General features: G+C 41.3%; 1 protein-coding gene across 1 annotated transcript in view; it reads left to right on the top strand.

The window, feature by feature from the left end:
• The window catches only part of GSDMC (gasdermin C), a 41,936-nt gene extending 19,095 nt beyond the window's left edge, over positions 1-22,841 (top strand). The window contains exons 4-14 of the mRNA XM_003256206.2: positions 5,241-5,406; positions 8,330-8,435; positions 10,490-10,534; positions 18,254-18,376; positions 18,925-18,966; positions 19,181-19,210; positions 19,506-19,532; positions 20,497-20,636; positions 20,946-21,075; positions 21,532-21,605; positions 22,315-22,841. Coding sequence (XP_003256254.2) covers positions 5,241-5,406; positions 8,330-8,435; positions 10,490-10,534; positions 18,254-18,376; positions 18,925-18,966; positions 19,181-19,210; positions 19,506-19,532; positions 20,497-20,636; positions 20,946-21,075; positions 21,532-21,605; positions 22,315-22,554 — 1,123 coding nt within the window. The 3' untranslated portion in view covers positions 22,555-22,841. The remainder of the gene's footprint in view (positions 1-5,240; positions 5,407-8,329; positions 8,436-10,489; positions 10,535-18,253; positions 18,377-18,924; positions 18,967-19,180; positions 19,211-19,505; positions 19,533-20,496; positions 20,637-20,945; positions 21,076-21,531; positions 21,606-22,314) is intronic.
• Positions 22,842-23,105: the final 264 nt, after the last annotated feature.

The raw sequence follows: 23,105 nt of genomic DNA, 5'->3' as shown, positions 1-23,105 counted from the left end.
TTGACTACTTTTTGTGGTAGTGTGCTTGAGTCCTTTCTCTTAATCTTTTGCATATCTACTACAGGTTTTTCCTTTGTCGTTACAATGAGGCTTACATAAAATATCTTATAGTTATAATATCCTATTTTATCCTGATAACAACTTAATTTTGGGGGGATTAATTTTTTTTGAGGGGTTTAACCTATTTGGGACATTTTTGAGACAGTCTCACTCTGTTGCCTAGGCTGAAGTGCAGTGGCACAATCTCAGCTAACTGCAACCTCTGCCTCCTAGGTTTAAGCAATTCTCGTGCCTCAGCCTCCCAAGTACATGGGACTATAGGTGTGTGCCACCACAACTGGCAAATTTTTTGTATTTTTAGTAGAGACAGAGTTTTGCCATATTAGCCAGGCTGGTCTTGAACTCCTGGCTTCAAGTAGTCTGCCTGCCTTGGACTCCCAAAGTGCTGAGATTACAGGCATGAGCCACTGTGCCTGGCCTTCAGCTTAATTTTGATTGCATAAAAAGCATTATACCTTTACTTCTTCCCCTCATTGATATTTTAGGTTATTGATATTAAGATTCACATATTTTTATATTGTATATCTTATAACAAATTATTGTAGAGTTATTTTTAATATACTTAAAATATTTTTATACCATAGTTGGAAATCATTTATATACCATATTTAGAATATTACAGAATTCTGACTCTGATTATATATTTTCCTTTACTGATGAATTTTACACATTCATGTGTTTGATGTTGTTAATTAACATATTTTCATTTCAACTTGAAGAACTCCCTTTTGCATTTCTTGTAAGGCAGATCTCGTGGTGAACTCCCTCAGCTTTTGTTTGGGAAAGTCTTTATCTCTCTTTTGTCTCTGAAGAATAGCTGAGTTTTGTATTCTTGTTTGGCAATTTCTGTGGTTTGAATGTCCTCTCCAAAACTCCTAATGAAATTTAATTGCCATTGTACCAGTATTAAGAGATAGGGCTTTTAAGAGGTGATTGGGCCATAAGTGCTCTGCCCTCATGAATGGATTAATATCATTATCTTGGGAGTTGGGTAGTTTTTGTGGGAGTGGGCTCTTGACAAAAGGGTGAAGTTCAACCCTTGTATTCTCTTTGTCTTGTGTGTTTGCTTCTGCTTTTCACCATCTTCCATGAGATAACATTCACCAAATGCTGGTGCAATGCTCTGAGGACTTCCCAGCCTCCAGAATCATGAGCCAAATAAACTTCAGTTATACATAATTTAGCCAGTCTGTCATATTCTCTTATAGCAACAGAAAACAGACCAAGACAGCGGTTTTTTTTTCTTTCAGTATCTTGAATATATCATCCTTTCCTAGCCAGATTTCTCCTAAGAAATTTGCTGATTGTCTTATAGATACTCCCCTGTTTGTAATGAGTAGCTTTTGTCTTGTTACTCTCAGTATGTTCTCTTTATTTTTGACTTTTGATAATTTAATTATAACGTGACCAAAATTGGTGTAGACCATTTTGGGTTCAACCTATTTGGGAAATTTTTAGTGTCACAAATCTTGATGCCCAATTCTCTCTCAAAATTTAAGAGTTTCCTTTTTTTCCTCTCCTCTCCTCTCTTCTCCTCTCCTCTCCTCTCCTCTCCTCTCCTCTCCTCTCCTCTCCTCTCCTCTCCTTTGTGACAGGGTCTTGCTCTGTCACTCAGGCTGGAGCGCAGTGGCACGATCCTGGCTCACTGCAGCCCCTACTTCCTGGGCTGAAGTGATCCTCCCACCTCAGCTTCCTGAGTAGCTAGGACTACAGGTGTGTGCCACCAACCTGCTTAAATTTTTATTTTTTGGAGAGATGTGGTCTCAATATTATGCTCAGCCTGGTTTTGAACTCCTGGACACAAGTGATCCTCCAACCTTGATCTCCCAAAGTGTGGGATTATAGGTAAGAGCCACTGGCACTGGCTGTCATTATTTCTACAAATAAGCTTTTTATGTCTTTCTCACTCTTTTATGTTTCTGGAGAATATTATATTTTGTTTCACTTGATGGCATCCCATAAGTGCCATATATTTTTTTTTTCACTGTGCATTCTGTTTTCTTTTTATCCCTCTGACTGGGTAATTTCAAATTGTCTTTGAGTCCACTAATTCTTCCTTTTGCTTGATTGAATCTGCTGTTGAAACTTTCCTAAACTTTTTTCAGTTTAGTTATTGTATTCTTTGTAGGATTTTTAAAAAATGGTTTCTATTTCTTTGTGGAACTAATTTTGTGTATTGTTTTCTTAATTTTGTTTAGTTGTCTATCTGTATTTTCTTGTAGTTCATTGAACTTCTGAATTCTTTGTCAGTTTGTTTACAGATCTCCCATGTCTTTTTTTTTCACCTGATTTTTTAACCTCATTTTTTAATTATTTTTTTTTAAATTTTATTATTATTATACTTTAAGTTTTAGGGTACATGTGCACAACATGCAGGTTTGTTACATATGTATACATGTGCCATGTTGGCGTGCTGCACCCATTAACTCGTCATTTACCATTAGGTGTATCTCCTAATGCTATCCCTCCCCCATCCCCTGACCCCACAACAGTCCCCGGTGTGTGATGTTCCCCTTCCTGTGTCCATGTGTTCTCTTTGTTCAATTCCCACCTATGAGTGAGAACATGCGGTGTTTGTTTTTTTGTCCTTGTGATAGTAGATCTCCCATTTCTTTAGAGTCAGTCATTGGAGATTTATTAGTTTCCTTTGGTGGTATAACGTTTTCCTGATACCTCATAGTCCTTGTATCTTGCATTTCTTTTTGTGCTTTTGAGGCAGCAGCCACCTCTTCTAGCCTTAACAGGTTCATATCAGTAGAGACAGACCTTCACCAGTCAGTCCAACCTTTGGTTCTAGATGGATTGGCTGTTAGTGTTCATGAATAAGTGTGGCTTGCTGCTCACACTCTCTAGTTGATGTGGCCACTGCCCGCACTCTGAGGTGGAACTGCTGGCCGTGCCCCATGGTTGGGCTGGATCACTGGCTGGGTTCCGTGATCAGGATGAGCTGTTGGCTGGGCTCTGCATTCAGGCAGGGCTACTGGCTGGGCTTCTTCATAGGGTGGGGATTTTGACTGGCTTTGTGGCCAAGTAGGACCACTGGCTGGACCCCACAATCACCTCTGGTCAGATGGTTGCAGCCTATGCTTCTTGTGGTACTGTTGTTTAGGGTATATAATTGGGCAGGGCTTCAGGCTGGGCTCTGAAATTTTCCCTGGTTGGGTGGGGGCCCATGAAGTGCTCCCTGACTGGGTATGATGCTGGCTGAATGCCACGTTCAGATGGAGCCACAGACTAGGTTTTGTAATTGGTGGTGGTCTCAGGCTGTGCTTTGTAGTTGGGCAGGCCACAGGCTGGGCTCCATGTTTGGGTAGGGGCACAGGCTGAACTGTGTGTTTGTGCTGGGTCACTGGCTGGGAACTTGATCCAGGTAGGGCTACTCACTTTGCTCCATGGTCAGTCAGGGTCACTATGAACTCCCAGATTGGCTAGGTTTGTAGCCAGTGTCCCACATTTGGGTGTGGTTGCAGGCAGAGCTTCAAGGCTGTGTTGGGTTCTTGACCAGGCTCCTTCATAAGGCAGAGTAACAGACTGCTCCACAGTTAGGCAGAGTCACCAACTTGACTTCCTGCTTGAGTGGTGCCTGGGGCTGGGCTCTGAATTTGGAAAGGGTCACTGTTTGGACTTCCTGGTCGGGCCAGGCCAGAGGCTGTGCTCTGCAGTTAGGTGTGGTTGCCGGCTGGCCTCCCTATTTGGGCAAAGTCTTAGGGTGGGCCCTGAGGCTGGGCAGAGTTGTTGTGGAGGATCCTGGGTCAGTTGGGGCCAGAGGCTGTGCTCCACAGTTAGGCAGGGTTGCTGGCCGGCTTTCGTGTCTCACAAGGAACTTAGGTTGGGCTCTGAGGCTGACCTCCACAGGGAGGCTATACCACTGGTTAAGGATGCAAGCCAGACAGAAACTACCTACCATACTTTCTGGCCAGACAAGTTTGTTGGCTTGGGTCTGCAGGCGGGCAAGCTGCTGGCTGGTCTCTCTGATTGGGTGCCACTGCTAGTAGGAATGCAGTGTCACTGCCAAGATCCATGCTGTGGCCTTGACCACTTCTTTGCTTCTAGGTGACCCCAGGTGGTCTAGTCCTGCTGATTCCTTCAATGTTCTCTGTGACATGGGACAGAGCTGGACCTCCTAGGATGTGCTTTGGAATGCTGTTTGAAGCTGGATATATGCTTTGGCTCTCTTTTTCCCGTTGAAGAGATCATGGGCCCAGGGGAACTCCATTCATGTTGTGATGGCGCCTGGGAAGGGGTGATGCTACCAAAGTAAAACTCTTACCCTTCTAATGAAGGGTGAAACACCAAGCTTGGTGTTTTCAGGATAAGGGTCGAGGTCAGTGAGTTGGAAGCTTAGACAACCAGGATAAAGGAGATATAACATGAAGCTTAGAAGATAAGTGGAGGTCATATAACACAGCATCTAAGGGCATAGTAAGAAGACAGCAATGACAAAACCTAATATTGTGTGCTCAGTAACCTCCTCTACTGAAAAGCAAATTAAGAATCCCTCAATATTTCACATGACTGTTATCTAGGACACCGACTCCATGGGTGCCTTGAGTAGAATCAAGGTTGAGCCTCAGAAAGAACTGAAATAGAAATGAACTCTATCTTCAGTACTTCAAACCATTCATATATCCCTGGAAACTACATCATCAAGTCAGCCCTACCAATCCACCCACCAAGGACAGTAAATCCGTAATGGTCATGAAATCATCCAGAGTCTTCCCCTCTTCATTCCACTTTATCTGTCTGCTCCCCAGCCCACCCTGATTGTGCTAATGGACACGTTCGGTGTGAATACCCAGCTTTGACAACAGGACCTCCGAAAGACTGTTCTTAAACATCTGAACCTGTCTGCTTCTAGCCCTTTTTTTTTTTTCTGAGAGACCCTAGTGCTAAAATTCTATAAATTACCCCTTAACAGGACCAGTATAATTTAGTAAAATGCAGATGCCTTTAACAATATGGTACATATACTCTCACACCCGAACCACCATCAATGGGATCTCCTCTATCCTATACATCAGATAAAACATTCTGCTGCCCTAACACCCACTGGGGACTCACCTGTCAGGGTCCAAAGGCATTGTACCCCTCCCAGGTCTTGAGGAGAAGGGCACCCAGAGTAACCTGAAAGGGCATCACTTTCCCACTCTGACTCTCCTCCTCCTTCCTTAAATCCCCAGGAAACTGTTGGATCCAGAGCCATCATTTCTGAAGGAGTGCCGGAGGAGAGGGGACAACCTGTACGTGGTGACAGAGGCTGTTGAACTGATCAACAATACTGTGCTGTACGATAGCAGTAGTGTGAATATTTTAGGGAAAATTTCTCTTTGGATTACCTATGGCAAGGTATAAAGTTGTCCTGAAGTGGGATTGAAATTCAAAAAATACAGCCAGTCCTGGCAGCCAAGCTTCTTTTCCTAGGGGGCTCTGGACTCTATTTCCAGGGATTACAAGGGATGGAGTCATTATTTCCCACTTCTTACATGTCAATGTATCCTGACTTCTGATCTGAGAGTATATTCTAATATCCTCCGTTACAGTGTTTTACTATACAGGGTCATACAGTATTGACAAAATCAGAAATATATTTAATTATTTAGTATTGTGTTTTGCTTTGGGTAAATGATAAATTCTGCAGAATTCAAATGAGTGGCCACTGTGTTATATATAGTCTAGTTTTATGGCTGGAAGAAATGAGGGACCACTAACACCAAACCCCGGTTGTTAAAGTACTTTAAACTCTAAGGTAACCTGATAAGAAATATTTCAATGAGGGAGATCAAAGTATCTTTTCAAGCACATGTGACTTACATGAGTCATTCACAATAACCAAGTATAATATTTTTTAATATAAATAAATTCATTTATCAACTATTCAGATTAAGTATGGGTCAAGGGCTTATAAAGTTTATATGTGTTATAATGTGCTTTTACACTGTCTGTGTAGTTTGTCCTTACTTAAGAGCGTTAGAAACTAAAGAAGAAACCTGATATGTGTACTAAATTTCCCAATGCCAATGAGTTACTGCTAAAAAGTGGACAAACGGCAACGGACCCTGGAAAGCAGGAATAATGGACCCCCACCTGCAGCAGGGAAGAAAGTCTATAAACAAGAACCCCCAAAAGGTTCAGGAATCGGAGGCACTAACTACCTCTGAAGATAGGGTGTAGGTGGGACTGAAAGTAAGAATATTGATTGGAAATCTTTTTAAATTTTTAAAAAATGTTTGTGGGTATATAGTAGATGTATACATTCATGGGGTACATGAGATATTTTGATATAGGCATACAATGTGTAATAATCACTTCAGGGAATTATAAGGAACACTCAGAGCCCAAATCCCTTCCCACCTCTGCATAGCCAGGCACCTAATCTCACCCACTCTGGCAGAAGACCTTCTTGAAAACTTATTCCCTGTGGGTTCTAGATTTAGGGAGACTAGTTACAGTGAAGGGTGGGAGTGAGGAGCCGTATTGGAAAAGGAAAATAAGTGCAAGTCCTCATTGAGAGGACTCAATGAGGACCTCAAAGGGGACATTGAGCCCCTTTCCCCATTCAGCTCCAGGCATCATGTCTCTACCCTTTCAACCCCCACAACACGCAGCCTAGGTGGGACATTGAAGAATTATTTCCTAAGAAAATTAACCAGTACAAAAGAAATAACTAAAAAAGCACCAACAACTGGAGACTCCAAAGAGATAGTTTAATCCCTGCCTGGTTGCCCCAAAGTGAAACCTCTACTCAGCATGCCCTGCCTATGCACACTTTACAGCTTTCATGCTTCATTCGTTAGCAAAACAGAAAAAAAGTCACAGATACTTGAGGAAAGCCTAAAATACAAAACAAAAACACTTTGCAATTAGGAAATTAGAGGAAACAAAAACACCATAGGAAGGTAAGAAATACTTGATCCCCTTAAAGAGATAATATTTTATTTTCATGAAAGAATAATGCTCTGTAAAAAGGGTATTTATAGCTCTTAGAAATGAAAAATAGAGTAGTAGCAATTTATTATTCTTTTTCTTAAATAGAAGAGTCAAAAAGCAAAATCGAAGAAATTTCCAGGAAAAAAGTAAGCAAAAAGACAGGAAAATATTCACTAAAAAAATTTGGAGGCTAGGCACAGTGGCTCACGCCTGTAATCCTAGCACTTTGGGAGGCTCATGCAGGTGGATTGCTTGAGCTCAGGAGTTCAAAACCAGCCTGGGCAACATAGTGAGATCTTGTCTCTACAAAACATAAAGAAAAAATTAGCCAGGTGCAGTGGCACATGCCTGTAGTTCCAGCTACTTGGGAGGCTGAGGTGTGAGAATTGCTTGAGCCTGGGAAGTTGCGGCTGTTGTGAGCCATGAATGTGCCACTGCATTCCAGCCTGGGCGACAGAATGAGACACTGTCTCAATTAAAACAAAAGAAAACTTGAAGAACAGTCAAGGAGATTTAACTACTCCTGAATAATACGAGTTCCAGAAGGGGAGAACAAAGACATAATGCAATGTGGAAAATCTTTCAGGAGGAAATACAAGGAAGGTTCTGAGACCCAAAGAATGTGTTTCCAGAATGAAAGTGTCCACTGAAGGCATGGTTTCTTGAGTCAACATAGATCCACCCCACAAAACATAAGTGTGAATTTTCAGAACACTTACCTCAAAAAGACAACCATAAATATTTCTAAAAGGGAAATAAAGTCGTATTCCAGAGAATTCCAGCCAAGAATTCTATGGCCAGTCAAAATATCAATCAAGTGTGAGAGGTACAATAAAAACGTCTTTAGATGTATAAGGTCTCAAAAAAATGTGTCCCCCATCTCCTCTGGAGAGAATGAGTAAAGAGACAGAGAAGGCACAGGGATATCACATTAACTGATAAAGGAAAGATCAGGATGGGGAAAAGCAGTTTTCCCCAAGAATAAACAGTGAATATTAACTTAAACATTGGGATGTTAATATTTTAGGAAGATGGGAGAAGGGAAATAAGGAATGAGGAAAGAGAAGGAAAACAAATTCAACATAATCAAAAAGAAAGAATAAATAGTTAAATCTGGAAAGAAATAAAAACATTGCAATATCAACATGAAATTGAGAAATGGGAAGATGAGCACAGGATGAAATAAGGAAGAAAGAGCAGTGATTGGAAATCAGAAGTCAGCAGTAGGGAGGATGAGAGCAGGGAATGCTGGTGTTTTTCCTAATGAGCTTTCTAGAGCCATCTGACTTTTAAAATTACATTATATACATTTGATACTGTATTGTCTGGTTTCTTTCCCCAGGGTCAAGGCCAAGGAGAGAGTCTCAGAGTGAAGAAGAAGGCACTGACTCTGCAGAAAGGCATGGTGATGGCTTATAAGAGAAAGCAGCTGGTTATCAAGGAGAAAGGTGGGAGCAAGCAGAGCTCAGCAAGGCAGATGGTGGTGGAGGGGGGCGTCTGCTTCTCCTGAGAGAGAAATGAGAGGAAAATAACCATAATATGCAACCTTTGCTGCTCTGCCTATCCAAGGAGAAGCGTGCACATTTCTTACTGTCCAGGGCACACACCCATCTCACCACACAGAGGCACCTCCAAGCATGGCCTGGCTGAAATGCTGCTATTGGCAGAGACAGCCTTGTACATGGAAAGTAATCCAACTTGTTCATCTTGGATTGTTGTTAGCACTGGGCAAATTCCAACCTTAATCCTAACCATCCTTATTCACTTAAGTACGCTCAGCAACTCATCAGCCACAGAGGCTTACCCAAGGTTACCCATAACCCCACATTAAGGTCCTACGAGGTAACAACATCACAATCACAAACAAAACTGCAGATACAATGCCCTAAGAACATAAGCCCAAATTTTATCTACATCTTTCCCTCCTTCATCAGCCTCAAAATGCACAGGTCCTGACCACACACACTTTGGGTTTAGACTCCATGTGGGCAGAAGCATCTGTGTCAGTTGCATACCTGGGTGCGATGGTGAGTGCTGGGAACACATCTAGCTCTCAGAGTCCTTGTTCTCTCCCTTCCCAAATGCTGAGTCCCAGCTAGAGCTCATTCTAATACAGATGGAGCTCAGCTCCTCCTTCTTGCACACTCACTCTCACCCTCTACGGCCTATAGTATCCTCACTGCAACATGGTAAAGGGAGTGTCCTGATGTCAGTTACCTCCCATCAGTGGCCATAGACAGAATGAGGCTGAACTCTCTCTAATCTTTCAGTTAGAGGACTCTGGCTTCTGGAAAGACTGACCATATCCAAAGCAGCTCTCTAATGAGGAGAAGGGGTGAGAATGGGATTCCCACTCTCAGGGGAGGTCAGAGACTCCTGCTGAGGGCACCAGGAGATGGTGGCACTATCAAAGGTCATGGTGAATGATAAGATGATTTTAACATAGAAGGAAAAGAAAAGGAGCACTAGTTTCAAAATATCATCATCATCAACAACAAACAAAAAATGATGTGGTCAGATAAAAGAAGACCCCACAGAACATGATGTTGTAGTATCCAGATAGAATCAAGTCTGTATTCATTGGTGACTGAAGCAAGTTGGATTCATTGGAGAATAAACTACAGTGGTTCAAGTGTGAATGCAAAGAGGGGAAGTGAGGACCCAGTTTGTAGATGATTCTTGAAGGAAGTTGGCTGTGAGGGGACAATAGGTGGGAGGAGGTGATAACTAAAGGAGGACACTTAGCTTTGGGAAGGGGGTTTATGAGACGGTGAAGACTTGAGCCTGTTGTCAGGCTAGGGGAAAGATCCTGATGAACTGGAGAGGGTGAAGATGAATTGGTGTCAGTTACATTGCTGGACATGTATCTCCATTCCTTGCATCAGCTAGGGAGAGAAGATCTCATTTCCATTTTACAGATGAGGCGTCTGACATAGAGGAGCGCCACTCTCCCCGCTAGTAGTCAGAACATGACTTGCAGTCACTGCTGTGAGGTTAGCTTTTCCTCTAACTTCATTCAGTTCACACTTTTCAACCCTTATACAATCTTTTTGTCTTCTTCATAGGCTCTTTCCCCTGTTGAACACTTATATTCTAGTGTTAGGTGAATTTCAGACCTCAGCATATTTCTCTACATGGAATGTGAAATCATCCAAGAATATGCCAAATTGAGAGTGGTAAGTAAGGCAGATCAGTAAGAAAAGGGCAGCAAGAGGCAATCCCACCTAGTGAAGGTCAAAGGGAGCTGAGTTCCTTTACTCTACCAAGGTAATTTCCAAATGTTGGATGGCAAAATGATTACATAAATTGCTTATTTAAATGCAGGTTCCAGGGCACCCTTCAAAGTGATTCAGAAGGCACAGAGTGAGGCCAGTGGTCATATTTAACAGGCATCCCAGTGGTTTTGATACAAGAGGTTCCCTGGTCCAGGTTCAGGCTATGGGAAAGACTCAGGCAGGAATAACCTCAACTCTCCTAATGGAAGTTCTTCTTTTCCATTCAGCCATTCTCATCTCAGATGATGATGAACAGAGAACCTTTCAAGATGGTGAGTTCCAAAGCCTGGTCTTTTTATTTTTTTATTTTTGTGGGTACATAGGAGGGATATATATTTATAAGGTACATGAGATGTTTTGTTACAGGCGTGCAATGTGTAATAATCACATAATGGAAAATGGAGTATTAATCTCCTCAAGCATTTATCCTTCATGTTATAAGCAATCCAGTTATACTCTTAGTTTTTTAAAAAATGTACAATTAAATTATTTTGACTGTAGTCACCCTGTTGTGCTATCAAATGCTAGGTATTATTCATTCTTTCCAGCTTTTTAAAATGTGCCCATTAACCATCCCTACCTCTCCCCCAGGCCCCCCACCACCCTTCCCAATCTCAGGTAGCATCCTTCTATCTATATGTGTTCAACTGTTTTGATTTTTACATCCCACAAGTAAGTGAAAACATAAGATGTTTGTCTTTCTATTCCTGACTTATTTCACTTAACATAATGAACTCCAGTTTCATTCGTGTTTTCGCAAATAATAGGATCTCATTCCTTTTTTTTAAACGGGTAAATAGTATACCATTGTGTAGATGTATGATATTTTCTTTATACATTCATCTGTTGATGGACAGTTAGTTTGCTTCCAAATCTTGACTATTGTGAACAATGTTGCAATGTTTGTTCTTAAATCTGTCTTTGATATACTGATTGCCTGCCTTTTGGTGTATATACCCAGCAGTGAGATTGCTGGATCATATGGTAACTCTAGTTTTCGTTTTTTGAGGAAGGTCCAAACTGTTCTCCAGAGTAGTTGTACCAATTTACATTCCCATCAACAGCATATGAGAGTCTCCTTTTCTCTGCATCCTCCCTAGCATGTGTTAATTCCTGTCTTGGATATAAGCCATTTTAACAGGGGTGAGATGATACCTCATTGTAGTTTTGATTTGCATTTCTCAGATGATCAATGATGTTGAGCACATTTTCATATGTCTGTTTGCTATTTGTATGTCTTCTTTTGAGAAATGTCTACTTACATCTTTTGCCCATTTTCAATCAGATTATTAGATTTATTCCTATAGAGTCATTTGAGCTTCTTAAATATTCTGGTTATTAATCCCTTCTCAGATGGGTAGTTTGCAAATATTTTCTCCGATTCTGTGGGTTGTGTCTTCACTTTGTTGATTGTTTCCTTTCCTGTGAAGAAGCTTTTTAACTTGATGCAATCCCATTTGTCTATTTTTGCTTTAGTTGCCAGTGCTTGTGGAATATTTACTCAAGAAATCTTTGCCCAGACCATTGTCCTGAAGAGTTTCCTTAATGTTTTATTTTAGTAGTTTCATAGTTTGAGGCCTTAGATTTAAGTCTTTAAATGATTTTGATTTTTGTATATGGTAAGAGGTAGGGGTCTAGTTTCATTCTCCTGGATATGGATATCCAGTTTTCCCAGCACCATTTATTGAAGAGACTGTCCTTTCTCCATTGTATGCTTGGCACCTTTGTCAAAGATGGTTCACTGTAGGTACGTAGATTTGTTTCTAGGTTCTCTATTTTGTTCCATTGGTTATGTGTCCGTTTTTATGGCAGTACCATGTTGTTTTGGTTACTATAGCTCTGCAGTTTATTTTGAAGTCAGGTAATGTGATTCTTCTGGTTTTGTTCTTTTTGCTGAGGATAGCTTTGGCTATTCTGGGTCTTTTGTGCTTCCATATGAATTTTAGAATTTTTTTTTCTTACTGTGAAGAATGTCATTGGTGTTTTGATAGGGATTGCATTGAATCTGTAGATTGCTTTGGGGAGTATGGACATTTTAACAATTTTAATTATTCCAATCCATGAACATGGAATGTCTTTTCAATTTTTTGGTGGCTTCTTCAATTTCTTTCATCAATTTTTTATAGTTTTTATTGTAGAGACCTTTCACTTCTTTGGTTAAGTAATTCCTAGATGTTTTATTTTATCCCTATTGTCAATGAGATTAATTTTTAAATTTCTATTTTAGAGTGTTCACTGGTGGCATATAGAAATGCTACTGATTTTTGTATGTTGATTTTATATTCCTCAACTTTACTGAATTTGTTTATCAGTTCTAATAGTTTTTTTAGTGGAGCCTTTATGGTTTTTCCAAATACAAGATCATATCATCTGTGAACAAGGATGATTTGACTTCTTCCTTTCCAATTTGGATGCCCTTTAGTTCTTTCTCTTGTCTGATTGCTCTAGCTAAGACTTCCAGCACTGTGCTGAATAGCAATAGTTGAATGTGGACCTCCTTGTCATGTTTCAGATCTAAGAGGAAAGGCTTTCAATTTTTCCCCACTCAGTATGAAACTAGCTGTGGGTCTGTCATATGTGGATTTTATCGTGTTGAGGTATCTTTCTTCTATACCTGGTTTTTAAAGGGTTTTTATCATGAAGGGATGTTTAACTTTATGAAATACCTTTTTAGCATCAATGGAAATGATCATATGGTTTTTGTCCTTCATTCTGTTGATATAATGTATCACATTGATTGATTTGTGTATGTTCAACTATCTTTGCATCCCTGGGATAAATCTTACTTGCTCATGATGAATTCTTTTCTTTTCTTTTTTTGAGACAGGATTTTACATTGTTGCTCAGGCTGTAGTGGTAGTGGCATGAACATGGCTCACTGCAATCTCTGCCTCACATGCTGAAATGATCCTCTCAACTCAGCCCCCAAGTAGCTAGGACTACAGGCATGTGTCACCATGCCTGGCTAATTTTTGTATTTTTTTGTAGAGACATGGTCTCACCATGTTGCTGAGGCTGGTCTCAAACTCCTGAGCGCAAGTAATCTGCCCACCTTGGCCTCCCAAAGTGCTGGGATTACAGGTGTGAGCCATGACACCTGGCTGTAAATGACCTTGTTAATGTTTCATTGAATTCAGTTTGCTAGTATTTTGTTGAAAATTTTTGCATCAATATTCATCAGAGATATTGCCTATAGGTTTTTTTTCTTTTTCTTTTTCTTTTTTTTTTATGTATCTTCATTTAGTTTTGGTATCTGGGTAATACTGGCCTCATAGAATGAGTTTTGAAGTATTCTCTCTTCTATTTTTTGGAATAGTTTGAGTAGGACTAGTATTCATATTTTGCTTTAAATGTTTGGTAGAATTCAGCAGTGAATCCATCAGGTCCTGGGCTTTGCTTTACTGGTAGACATTTTATTACAGCTTCTATCTCATTACTCATTAGTGATCTGTTCAGGTTTTAAATTTCTTCATGGTTTAATCTTGGTAGGTTCTCTGTGTCTGGGAATGTATCATTTTTCTCTAGATTTTCCAATTTATTGGCATATGGTTGCTCATAGTAGCCACCAATGATCCTTTAAATTTCTGGTGTATCAGTTGTAATGTCCCATTTTTCATCTCTGATTTTATTTATTTGTGTCCTCTCCATTTTTTTTATTGGTGTGGCTAAAGTTTTGTCAATTTTGTATATCTTTTCAAAAAACCAACTTTTTGTTTCATTGATCTAACTTTTTGTTTCATTGATCTTTTGTATTGTTTTCTTCACTTTAATTTCATTTATTTCTACTCTGATCTTTATTATTTCTTTTTTTCTAATTTTGGGTTTGGTTTGATCTTGCTTTTCTAGTTCTTTAAGATGCATCATTAGGTAGTTTTTTATGAAGTTTTTCTTCTTTTTTGATGTAGGCACTTATAACTATCAATATGCCTCTTTGTACTGCTTTGCTTTGTCCCACAGCTTTTGGTATGTTGTGTTTCCATTCTCATTTGTTTCAAGAAATGTTTCAATTTCCTTATTAATGTTTTCCTTGACCCACTGGTCATTCAGGAGCATATTGTTTAGTTTCCATGTATTTGTATAGTTTCCAAAATTCCTCTTATTGTTGATTTCTAGTTTTATTCCATTGTGGTCAGAGAAGATGGTTGCTATTATTTCAATATTTTGGAATGTTTTAACACTTGTTTTGTAACCTAACATATGGTGTATCATTGAGAATGATCCATGTGCTGAGGAGAAAAAAATGTGTGTTCTGCAGCCTTTAGATGAAATGTTCTGTAAGTATCTATTAGGTCTATTTGTTCTATAGTGCAGAATAAGTCTCATGTTTCTTTCTTGAGTTTCTTTCTGGGAGATCTGTTCAGTGCTGAAAGTAGGGTGTTGAGGTCTCCACCTATTACTGTCTCTTCAGCTCTAATAATCTCTCTTTAGCTCTCTCTCTCTTTAGCTCTAATAATATCTCTCTCTTTAGCTCTAATAATATTTGCTTTATATATCTGGGTACTCCAGTGTTGATGCATATATATTTACCATCATTATGTCCTGTTGCTAGATTGACCCCCTTATCTTTATAAAATGACCTTTTTTGTCTCTCCTTACAGTTTTTGTCTTGAAATCTATTTTGTCTGACGTAAGTATAGCTATTCCTGCTTTTTTTTTTTGGTTTCCATTAGCATGGAATATCTTTTTCCATCCCTTTATTTTCAGTCTATGTGTATCTTTATAGGTGAAGTGTGTTTCTTGTAGGCAACATATCATGGAATCTTTTTTTTTAATCCATTCAGCCACTCTTCATCTTTTGATTGATGAGTTTAGCCCATTTACAATTAATGTTATGTTGATAAATAGGGATTTACTCCTGCCATTTTGTTATTTGTTTTCTGGCCTTCTTTTCTTCCTTTTTGCCTTCCTTTTAGTGAAGGTGATTTTTTCTCATGGTGTTTTAGTTTTTGCTTTTTGTTTTCTGTATCCATTGTAGGTTTTTTGATTTGAGGTTACTGTAAGACTTGCAAATACTGTCTCATAACCCGTTATTTTAAACTGAAGAGAACTTTGATTGCATAAACAAATGAACTAATAGGCAAAAAGAAACCTAATAAAATAAAAATGCTATACTTTACCTCCTTCCCACTTTCTAACTTTTTGTTGTTTGTCTTTATGTCTTATTGTACTATGTCTTGAAAAGTTGTTGTAGTTGTTATTTTTGATTGATTCATCATTTAGTCTTTCTGCTTAAGAGTAGTTTACATGCCAAAATTGTAGTGTTAAAATGTTTGTTTTTCCATGTGCTTCCTATTACCAGTGAGTTTTGTATCTTTAGATGATTTCTTCTTGCTCATTAATGTCCTTTTCTTTCAGACTGAAGGTCTCCCTTTAACATTTCTTATAAGATAGGTCTGGTGTTGATGAAATTACTCAGCTTTTGTTTGTCTGGAGATGTCTTTATTTCTCCTTCATCCTTGGAGGATATTTTTGCCAGTTATACATTCTAGGATAAAAGTGTTTTTTCTTCAGCAATTTAAATATGTCTTGCCATTCTCTCCTGGCCTGTAAGGTTTCCAGTGAAAAGTCTGCTGCCAGACATATTGCAGCTCCATTGTATGCTATTTGTTTCTTTTTCCTTGCTGCTTTAGGATCCTTTCTTTATCCTTGATCTTTGAGAGTTTGAATATGAGACACTTTGAGGCAGTCTGCTTTGGTTTAAATCTGCGTGGTGTTCTATAACTTACTTGTACTTGAATGTTGATATCTTTCTATAGGTTTTGGAAATTCTTAATATTATTCCTTTGGATAAACTTTCTTACCCTATCTCTTTCTCTATGTCCTCTTTAAGGTCAACAACTTTTAGATTTGTCTTTCTGAGGCTATTTTCTAGATCATATGTGTGTGCTTCGTTGTTTTTTATTCTTTTTTCTTTTGGTTCCTCTGACCGTATATTTTCAAATAGGCTGTCTTCAAGCTCACTAATACTTCCTTATGCTTGATTGAGTCTATTATTAAGTGACTCTCAGGCATTCTTCAGTATGTCAATTGCATTTTTCAACTCCAGAATTTCTGCTTAATTCTTTTTAATTATTTCAATTTCTTTTTTAAATGTACCTGATAGAATTCTGAATTCCTTCTCATGTTATCTTGAATTCCTTTGAGTTTCTTCCAAATACTATTCTGAATTATTTATCTGAAAGGTCACATGACTCTTTTTCTTCCAGGATTTGTCCCTGGTGCCTTGTTTAGTTCATTGGTGAGGTCATGTTTTCCTGGATGATCCTGATTCTTGTAGATGTTTTTTGGTATCTAGGCATTGATGAGTTAGGTATTTATTGTAGTCTTCTCAGTCTGGGCTTGTTTGTGCCTGTCCTTGAGAAGGTGTTCAAAGGGACTTGGACTTCCTGTTTGATATCTCTGTGGTTGTTGCAGACTCACAGAGGTTCTGCTTTGGTGGTCTTGCATAAGATCCAGAAAAATTACCTGGATTTCCAGGCAGAGACTCTTGTTTTTTCCCCTTACTTTCTCCCAAACAAATGGGGTCTCTCTCTCTCTGTACTGAGCCACCTGAAATTGGGAGTGCGGTGATGCAAGCACCTCTGTGGCCACCACCACTGGCACTACACTGGGTTAGACCTGAAGCCAGCACAGCACCCAAGGCCTGCTGTAACCACTACTTGGCTACCACCTGTGTTCACTCAAGGCCCTAGGGCTCTACAATCAGCAGGTGACAAAGCCAGTGAGGTTTTTTCACTTCCCTTCAGAGCAGTGAGTTTTCCCAGGCCCTGGGTGGGTACAGAGATGCTGTTTGGGAGCTACGGGTTGAAGTAAAACATCTTATAAATTTACCTTATGTTCTATTCTACTGCTGCTAAGCTATCACTCAAATCACAAGACAAAGTTTTTCCCACTCTTCCCTCCCCTTTTCACAGGTAGAGGAGCTCTCTCTGTGGCCACCATTACCACTGGCCCATGAGGGGTTCTGCCAGGCCACTGCATATGTTTGCTGACAGCCCAAGGGCTCATCAGTCAGCTTGTGGTAAATGGTGTCTGGCCTGGGTCTCACCCTTTAGGGAAGTGGGCTCTCCTCTGGCCCAGGGCAGGTCCAGAAATGCTGTGGAAGACCCTCGGCCTGGTCTTAAGGGCCCCAAGAGCCTGCTTGGTGCACTGTGGCTGAACTGTTACCTAAGATGCAAGGCAAAGCCTCCTCTTTACTTTTCCCTCTGCTTTTCTCAAACAGAAGGAGTCTTTCACCATAGCCATCACAACTGGGAATATGCTGAGTCACATCTTTAGTTAGCACATCTCAGAGCCGAAGGCCCACTACATACCACCTGGGTACTGCTGCTGGTTATTTAGGGCCCATTGGTTCTTTATTCAGCAGATGATGAATTCTGCCAGGACTGTGTTCTTCCCTTCAAGGCAGTAGGTTCCCTTTTCACCCAGGGGTGTCTAGAGATGTTGCCCAGGAGCTAGGGCTTGGAATGGGGCCCTCACAACTCTACCCAGTCTCCTATCCTACTGTGGCTGAGATGGTATCCAAGATGCAGGATAGAATCCTCTGTACTCTTCACTCTCTTCCACTTAAACAAAGGGAATGAGCACTTTAATTGCTGTGAGCTGTACTGCCTGAGATTGGGGTAGCGCAAGCACCTTTTTTTAGTCACCCCAGCTGGTGTCTCTTTAGGTCACATGTCACTCTAGTCCTCTGGCTCTGAGCCCAGCTCAGCATTAGAAATTGCCTAAACATTGCAGTCCTTCTGTCCTAGACTGACCTTTAAGTTTACCAAGACTCCGGAGCACTTTGGCTGGCATTTGTGAGGCTTGCCAAGAAACTTGAATTCTTAAAGAAGGAATGGGCAATTCCTCTTTGAGTGGGTCTTGTCCAAATGCTCCCTTTGTGCACTGGCACTGATTGAGCCCAGCCTGGCTCTGCTGTCTGCTATGACAAGGCAGTACTGAGTTCAATGTAAAGTCACCCAGTCACTGTGCTCTCCCTCTCTCCCAAGAGTACAAAATTTCCCAGAGGCTAGGCTACTGTGCTGCGAGGAGTGAGGAGTGGCTACCATCATTTCATACCATCTCTCCAACCCTCTTCAATGCCTCATCCAATGATATGAAGTTAAAACCAGGTACTGTGATTGCTCACCTGATTTTTGCTTCTATGTTGGTGCTTTTCTTTGTGCAGATAGTTGTTAAAATTTGGTGTTTATGTGGGGTGTATGAACCATGTAGGCTTCTATTGCACCATCTTGCTCATCTTCCTCTGGCAGTGTTTTTTTGCCTAGAACTTAGGCACTGCTGATCCCTGACCCCCTTGATTCCCACAAGAGCCCTGCTTGGGCTCAGCCCACACAGACCCACAGAGAACATTCCCCCAGTCATGCTCCTCCATTTCCTGCAACTGTCCCCTTCCTCTGACCCAGCCACTGTCCCCTGGGGCCACAGGGAAACCAGGCTTTCTCCTTTGAACATTGGGATAGGGTGTGAGTCTGTTGGCGAAAGAGGCTGCCTGGGGATCCATCTCTCTGGGGAAGTTTTTCAACTGAACTGATGGTCATGTGAGAAATAAGGGGAGGATAGAGGAGTTAGAGGTGAGACCAAGAGGGAAAGAAGTAGAAGAGGAAAAGTAGGGGTAGACTAATGTTTGGTGAGTAAACACCTTTCTTTCTCTTTCCAGAGCTATTTCTGACACAGCAATTTTTGAGCGGGCATTTGCCAAGTGAGTGGAATCTGGCCCTCCCCTTCCAGGACAATCTGCACAACAAAAAACCACCTGATTGCCTTTGGTGCTATTACCCAAGGTCTTGGGTTCTGGCTTCTTGGGAAAAGGGCAGGAACAGATAGAGAAGAGGGGTTCAGGGAAAGAAGGGCAGAAGATTGGAGAAATCTAGTCTTTGAGCCTCTTTGGTGAGGAATTTCATTTCTCTTTGTAGAATACGAACAAGTTCGCATCCTCCCAGTAGGTAAGTGTGAGTTTGCTGGAGGTGGGGGGTGGAGATCCCATCCTGCACACATGGGGTAAGTAGGGCAGATTGCCCCTGCCTCACCTTTGCCACCACCGCCTTAGGGCCTGGCCCTTGGTCATGTGGAATGGGAAGGGTCCAGAAAGCTGAGAACATGGAGGGATGAATGGGAATGGGGGCAGGAAGAAGTTAAGTAAGAGGGAGGAGGTGGTAGGAGAGCAGAACCCTCCAAAACATCTGAAAAGCAAATTTTGGGGGATGAGGAAGTGAGATGATGACTTGATTCTCCTTCTAGGAAGAATAGAGGAACCCTTCTGGCAAAGTAAGTATTTATTAAGGGGGAATCTGGGGCTTCTAGGTGGGAGCTGCAAGTCTGAGCACCTAAGTTGGTGGTTTCTATGCAAGTCAGAAACTGAAGTCCACTTCCAAATTTGCACTTTGCTTGTGAAACAAACAAACATTTATCAAGGACTTATTGGACAACAAGAATTATTCTGAACCTGAAAATTATGGCTGTGAACCAAGCAGACAAATTCTTGCCTCTTTGGAGCTTCCAATCCAGTGATCTCTCATCTCAAGCAGATCACCCTGAGGGTGCCAGATGCCTCCTGGGAGAGACAGAGGGCCCCCAACATCCACCCCTTGGTTAATTCTTCATAAACATTGAGGATACTGGCAAAATTGCATGATAATAAGGGTAGCTTATATGTGCCAAGTGCCTTACATACATAAACTCTCTCTCTCTCTTGTTTTTTTGAGATGGGGTCTTACTATGTTGACCAGGCTGGTCTTGAATTCCTGGCCTCAAGCAATCCCCCCATGTCAGCCTCCTGAAGTGCTGGGATTACAGGTGTGAGCAATCATGCTTGGCCTACATAAACTCTTTTAATCCTCATAACATCCCATAACATCTGGAAACTGATTCCAGAGCACCTGAGTTTTTTGCCTCTAAAGCCCAATGCTAGATTTTACAGTATTCCTGACATGTCCTAGAAATGACCACTTTGTCATTCTCTTCCATTTGTGATGATGTCTTTTCAGAATCTCAGTCTCTGCTCCCAGTACCCTATTTCCTCTTTTCAGAACACTGGATTGTCCATCTTTTTAGCTTCTTATGACAGCTCTATCCACAAAGCTCAAGCATGCCATTAGCAGAGACAATTTTGGTTAGCAGCTGAAAGGGATAGAGGAGTTTGTTCATATTCGTGCAAACAGGCTGCCATTCCAAGGATGTTCTAATGAAAGACTTGTCCCCACTTTCTGGTCGGGTTGATGCCTGAGAACAGATTTCAAGCATCTACAAGAGGAGGTTTTCCAGAAAATAAAGACACTGGCTCAGCTCTCAAAGGATGTTCAGGATGTCGTGTTCTATAGTATCCTGGCCATGCTCAGAGACAGAGGGGCTCTACAGGACCTGATGAACATGGTGAGGGGCTCCACATTTGCATAGGTCTGGTAAAAGCTGTAAATGGGATTGGTTAGGAGATATGACTCCGAAGTTACATGGAGGAGGAAGAATAAGCAAGATGCCAGGGGAATGAGAAAGACTGGAGACTCTGGCACAGGGCACAATGGGCCAGGAAGTGCCGCCCCCACTGCTGAGGCTGCTTGGAATCCCCTGGGGAGCTAGAGAACCCTCACCCCTACCCCTTGGTTATCACCAGTAGACACACACAAATTATATAACGTTACTGTTATTAGTATTATTATTAACAATAATACTTGTCTTCTATAGCTGGAATTGGACAGCTCAGGTCATTTGGATGGCCCTGGTGGTGCCATCCTAAAGAAACTTCAACAGGATTCAAACCATGCTTGGTTTAACCCAAAGGACCCCGTTCTTTATCTCCTTGAAGCCATAATGGGTAAGAGTAATTAAAGGGAAGAATGGGAGAATCATAAGTTTGGTCCCCAGGCCCCCCAAAAATCTGTGTTAGATGCCACGTCTCCAAAGCCCTTTGAATGCCATGATCTTTCATCCTTACACTACAGCTCTCTCTAAGGTCAGAGGGCTCACTGTGATAACTTGCCGTATGATACAGAATGAGTTTAAGGCCTAGGAAGTCACCAGCTTATGTTCATCCACAGATCAATGGAGGTGGGTGATTCTAACCTTCAGCCCCTGAATCCCATCCTCTGGTCCCTCTTATTTAGCATCCTGGAGACCATTCTGAAGGGCTTCCCAGGGCAGGGAGCTTGACCTTCAAGTCTAATGGGTTTTATTCCTCTGCCTTGGAGTTATTCTCTCAGGGGGTCTCCTGCTTTTCGGTAGGAGGAAAAATCTTCACTACTGTCTTTCCCCACATGTCCCCCACCCTCAGTGCTGAGTGACTTCCAACACGATTTGCTGGCCTGTTCTGTGGAGAAGAGGATCCTGCTTCAGCAACAGGAGCTGGTGAGAACTTCCCAGGGGCCAGAAGTTCAGGGAAGAGGGTGAGGGAACCAGAGATAAGAAGAATGATTCTGAGGAGAGAGATGATACAGGTTTATGCTGGGAGGGGAGTCCAGATCACAGGGTGGCCACTGGGGAATCCTTAGCTTCAGTGTCCTTCTGGAGACCTGGTCCAGTGGGTATAAGCCTCCCTCAGGAGGGTCTTAGTTTCCATGGCAATCCCTGCAGCATTCCCCAACAGGTCTAAAATAGCCATATAGGAGCACAGGACTTTGAGGTCTAACGGGATATAATATTCCAGCTTTAGTCACACTGTCACCATATGCTAATTACTCCTGCTCTAGTTATACTGTTATGATTTGCTAATTTCTCTGTTTTTCTCCCTCCAAGTATATGTATATATAAATACATACCTTTATATGCATATACTATATGCCTACATACGGGCATATACTTTTAGAAATAAAAACACCACTATTCTACAAGGGGAGTTTTATTTTCACCATTTTGTAGATGCGGAACCAATGCTCCCTGATTTCCAATAACTTGATCTGCAGATCATAGGGTATGACCAGCATGTTACTACTGGTCCTCTGGATCCCAAAGCTCTTGCTCCTTTTATTATCCTGCATGGCCCCTGGATGCTGGGGCAGAAGCCTTCTCTTCCTGATCTTAAAGGCTGGTCTGTAGAACCTGATCATCTTTCTTCTAGGTAAGGAGCATCCTGGAGCCGAACTTCAGATATCCCTGGAGCATTCCCTTCACCCTCAAACCTGAGCTCCTTGCCCCACTCCAGAATGAGGGTTTGGCCATCACTTATGGCCTGCTGGAGGAGTGTGGCCTTAGGATGGAGCTGGATAACCCCAGGTCAACCTGGGATGTAGAAGCAAAGATGCCCCTGTCTGCCCTCTATGGGACTCTCTCATTGCTGCAGCATCTGGCTGAGGCCTAAGCCCTCCCTGATGGGCAGTCAGTCCAGAGATGCTGGCCCTCGCCCAGTCTATGCTGTGAGTGTCCTTATGGGTGCAAGAGATAGGGCTGTGCCTCTTTGCGTTTCCAGGCGGAGTAGAGACAGTAATGGGTAGAGACTTTAGGAAATGTTTTGGGGTGGTGGAATACTCTATATATTGACAAGAGTTTATATATTTATCAAAACTCCTCAAACAGTATATTAAAGACGTAAGCATTTCACTATGTATAAATTTTACTTCAGAATAATAAAAACAAATACTGACTCTAGTTAATGGTGTGCATTTTGAATTGTTTTGGGTGAAGTGTACCAATAACGGTAACTTACATTGAAATGCAACAAAAAGTAAGTTGACTTGATGATAGACAGATACGTGACCAAGTAAATGTGATAAAGTATTAGTAATTGGGGAATATGGGTGAAGGATATAGAAGAGGTTTTTTTTTTCTTGAAACATTTTGTGAGTCTGAAATTGTTTCATATTAAATGTTAGCCCCACGTGTGTGTGTGTGTGTGTGTGTGTGTGTGTGTGT

This window comes from Nomascus leucogenys, chromosome 16 (assembly GCF_006542625.1).
Source record: "Nomascus leucogenys isolate Asia chromosome 16, Asia_NLE_v1, whole genome shotgun sequence".
NCBI lineage: Eukaryota > Metazoa > Chordata > Mammalia > Primates > Hylobatidae > Nomascus > Nomascus leucogenys.
The sequence above is the reverse complement of the archived record's forward strand: the minus strand, read 5'-3'. Positions and strand labels throughout refer to the sequence as shown.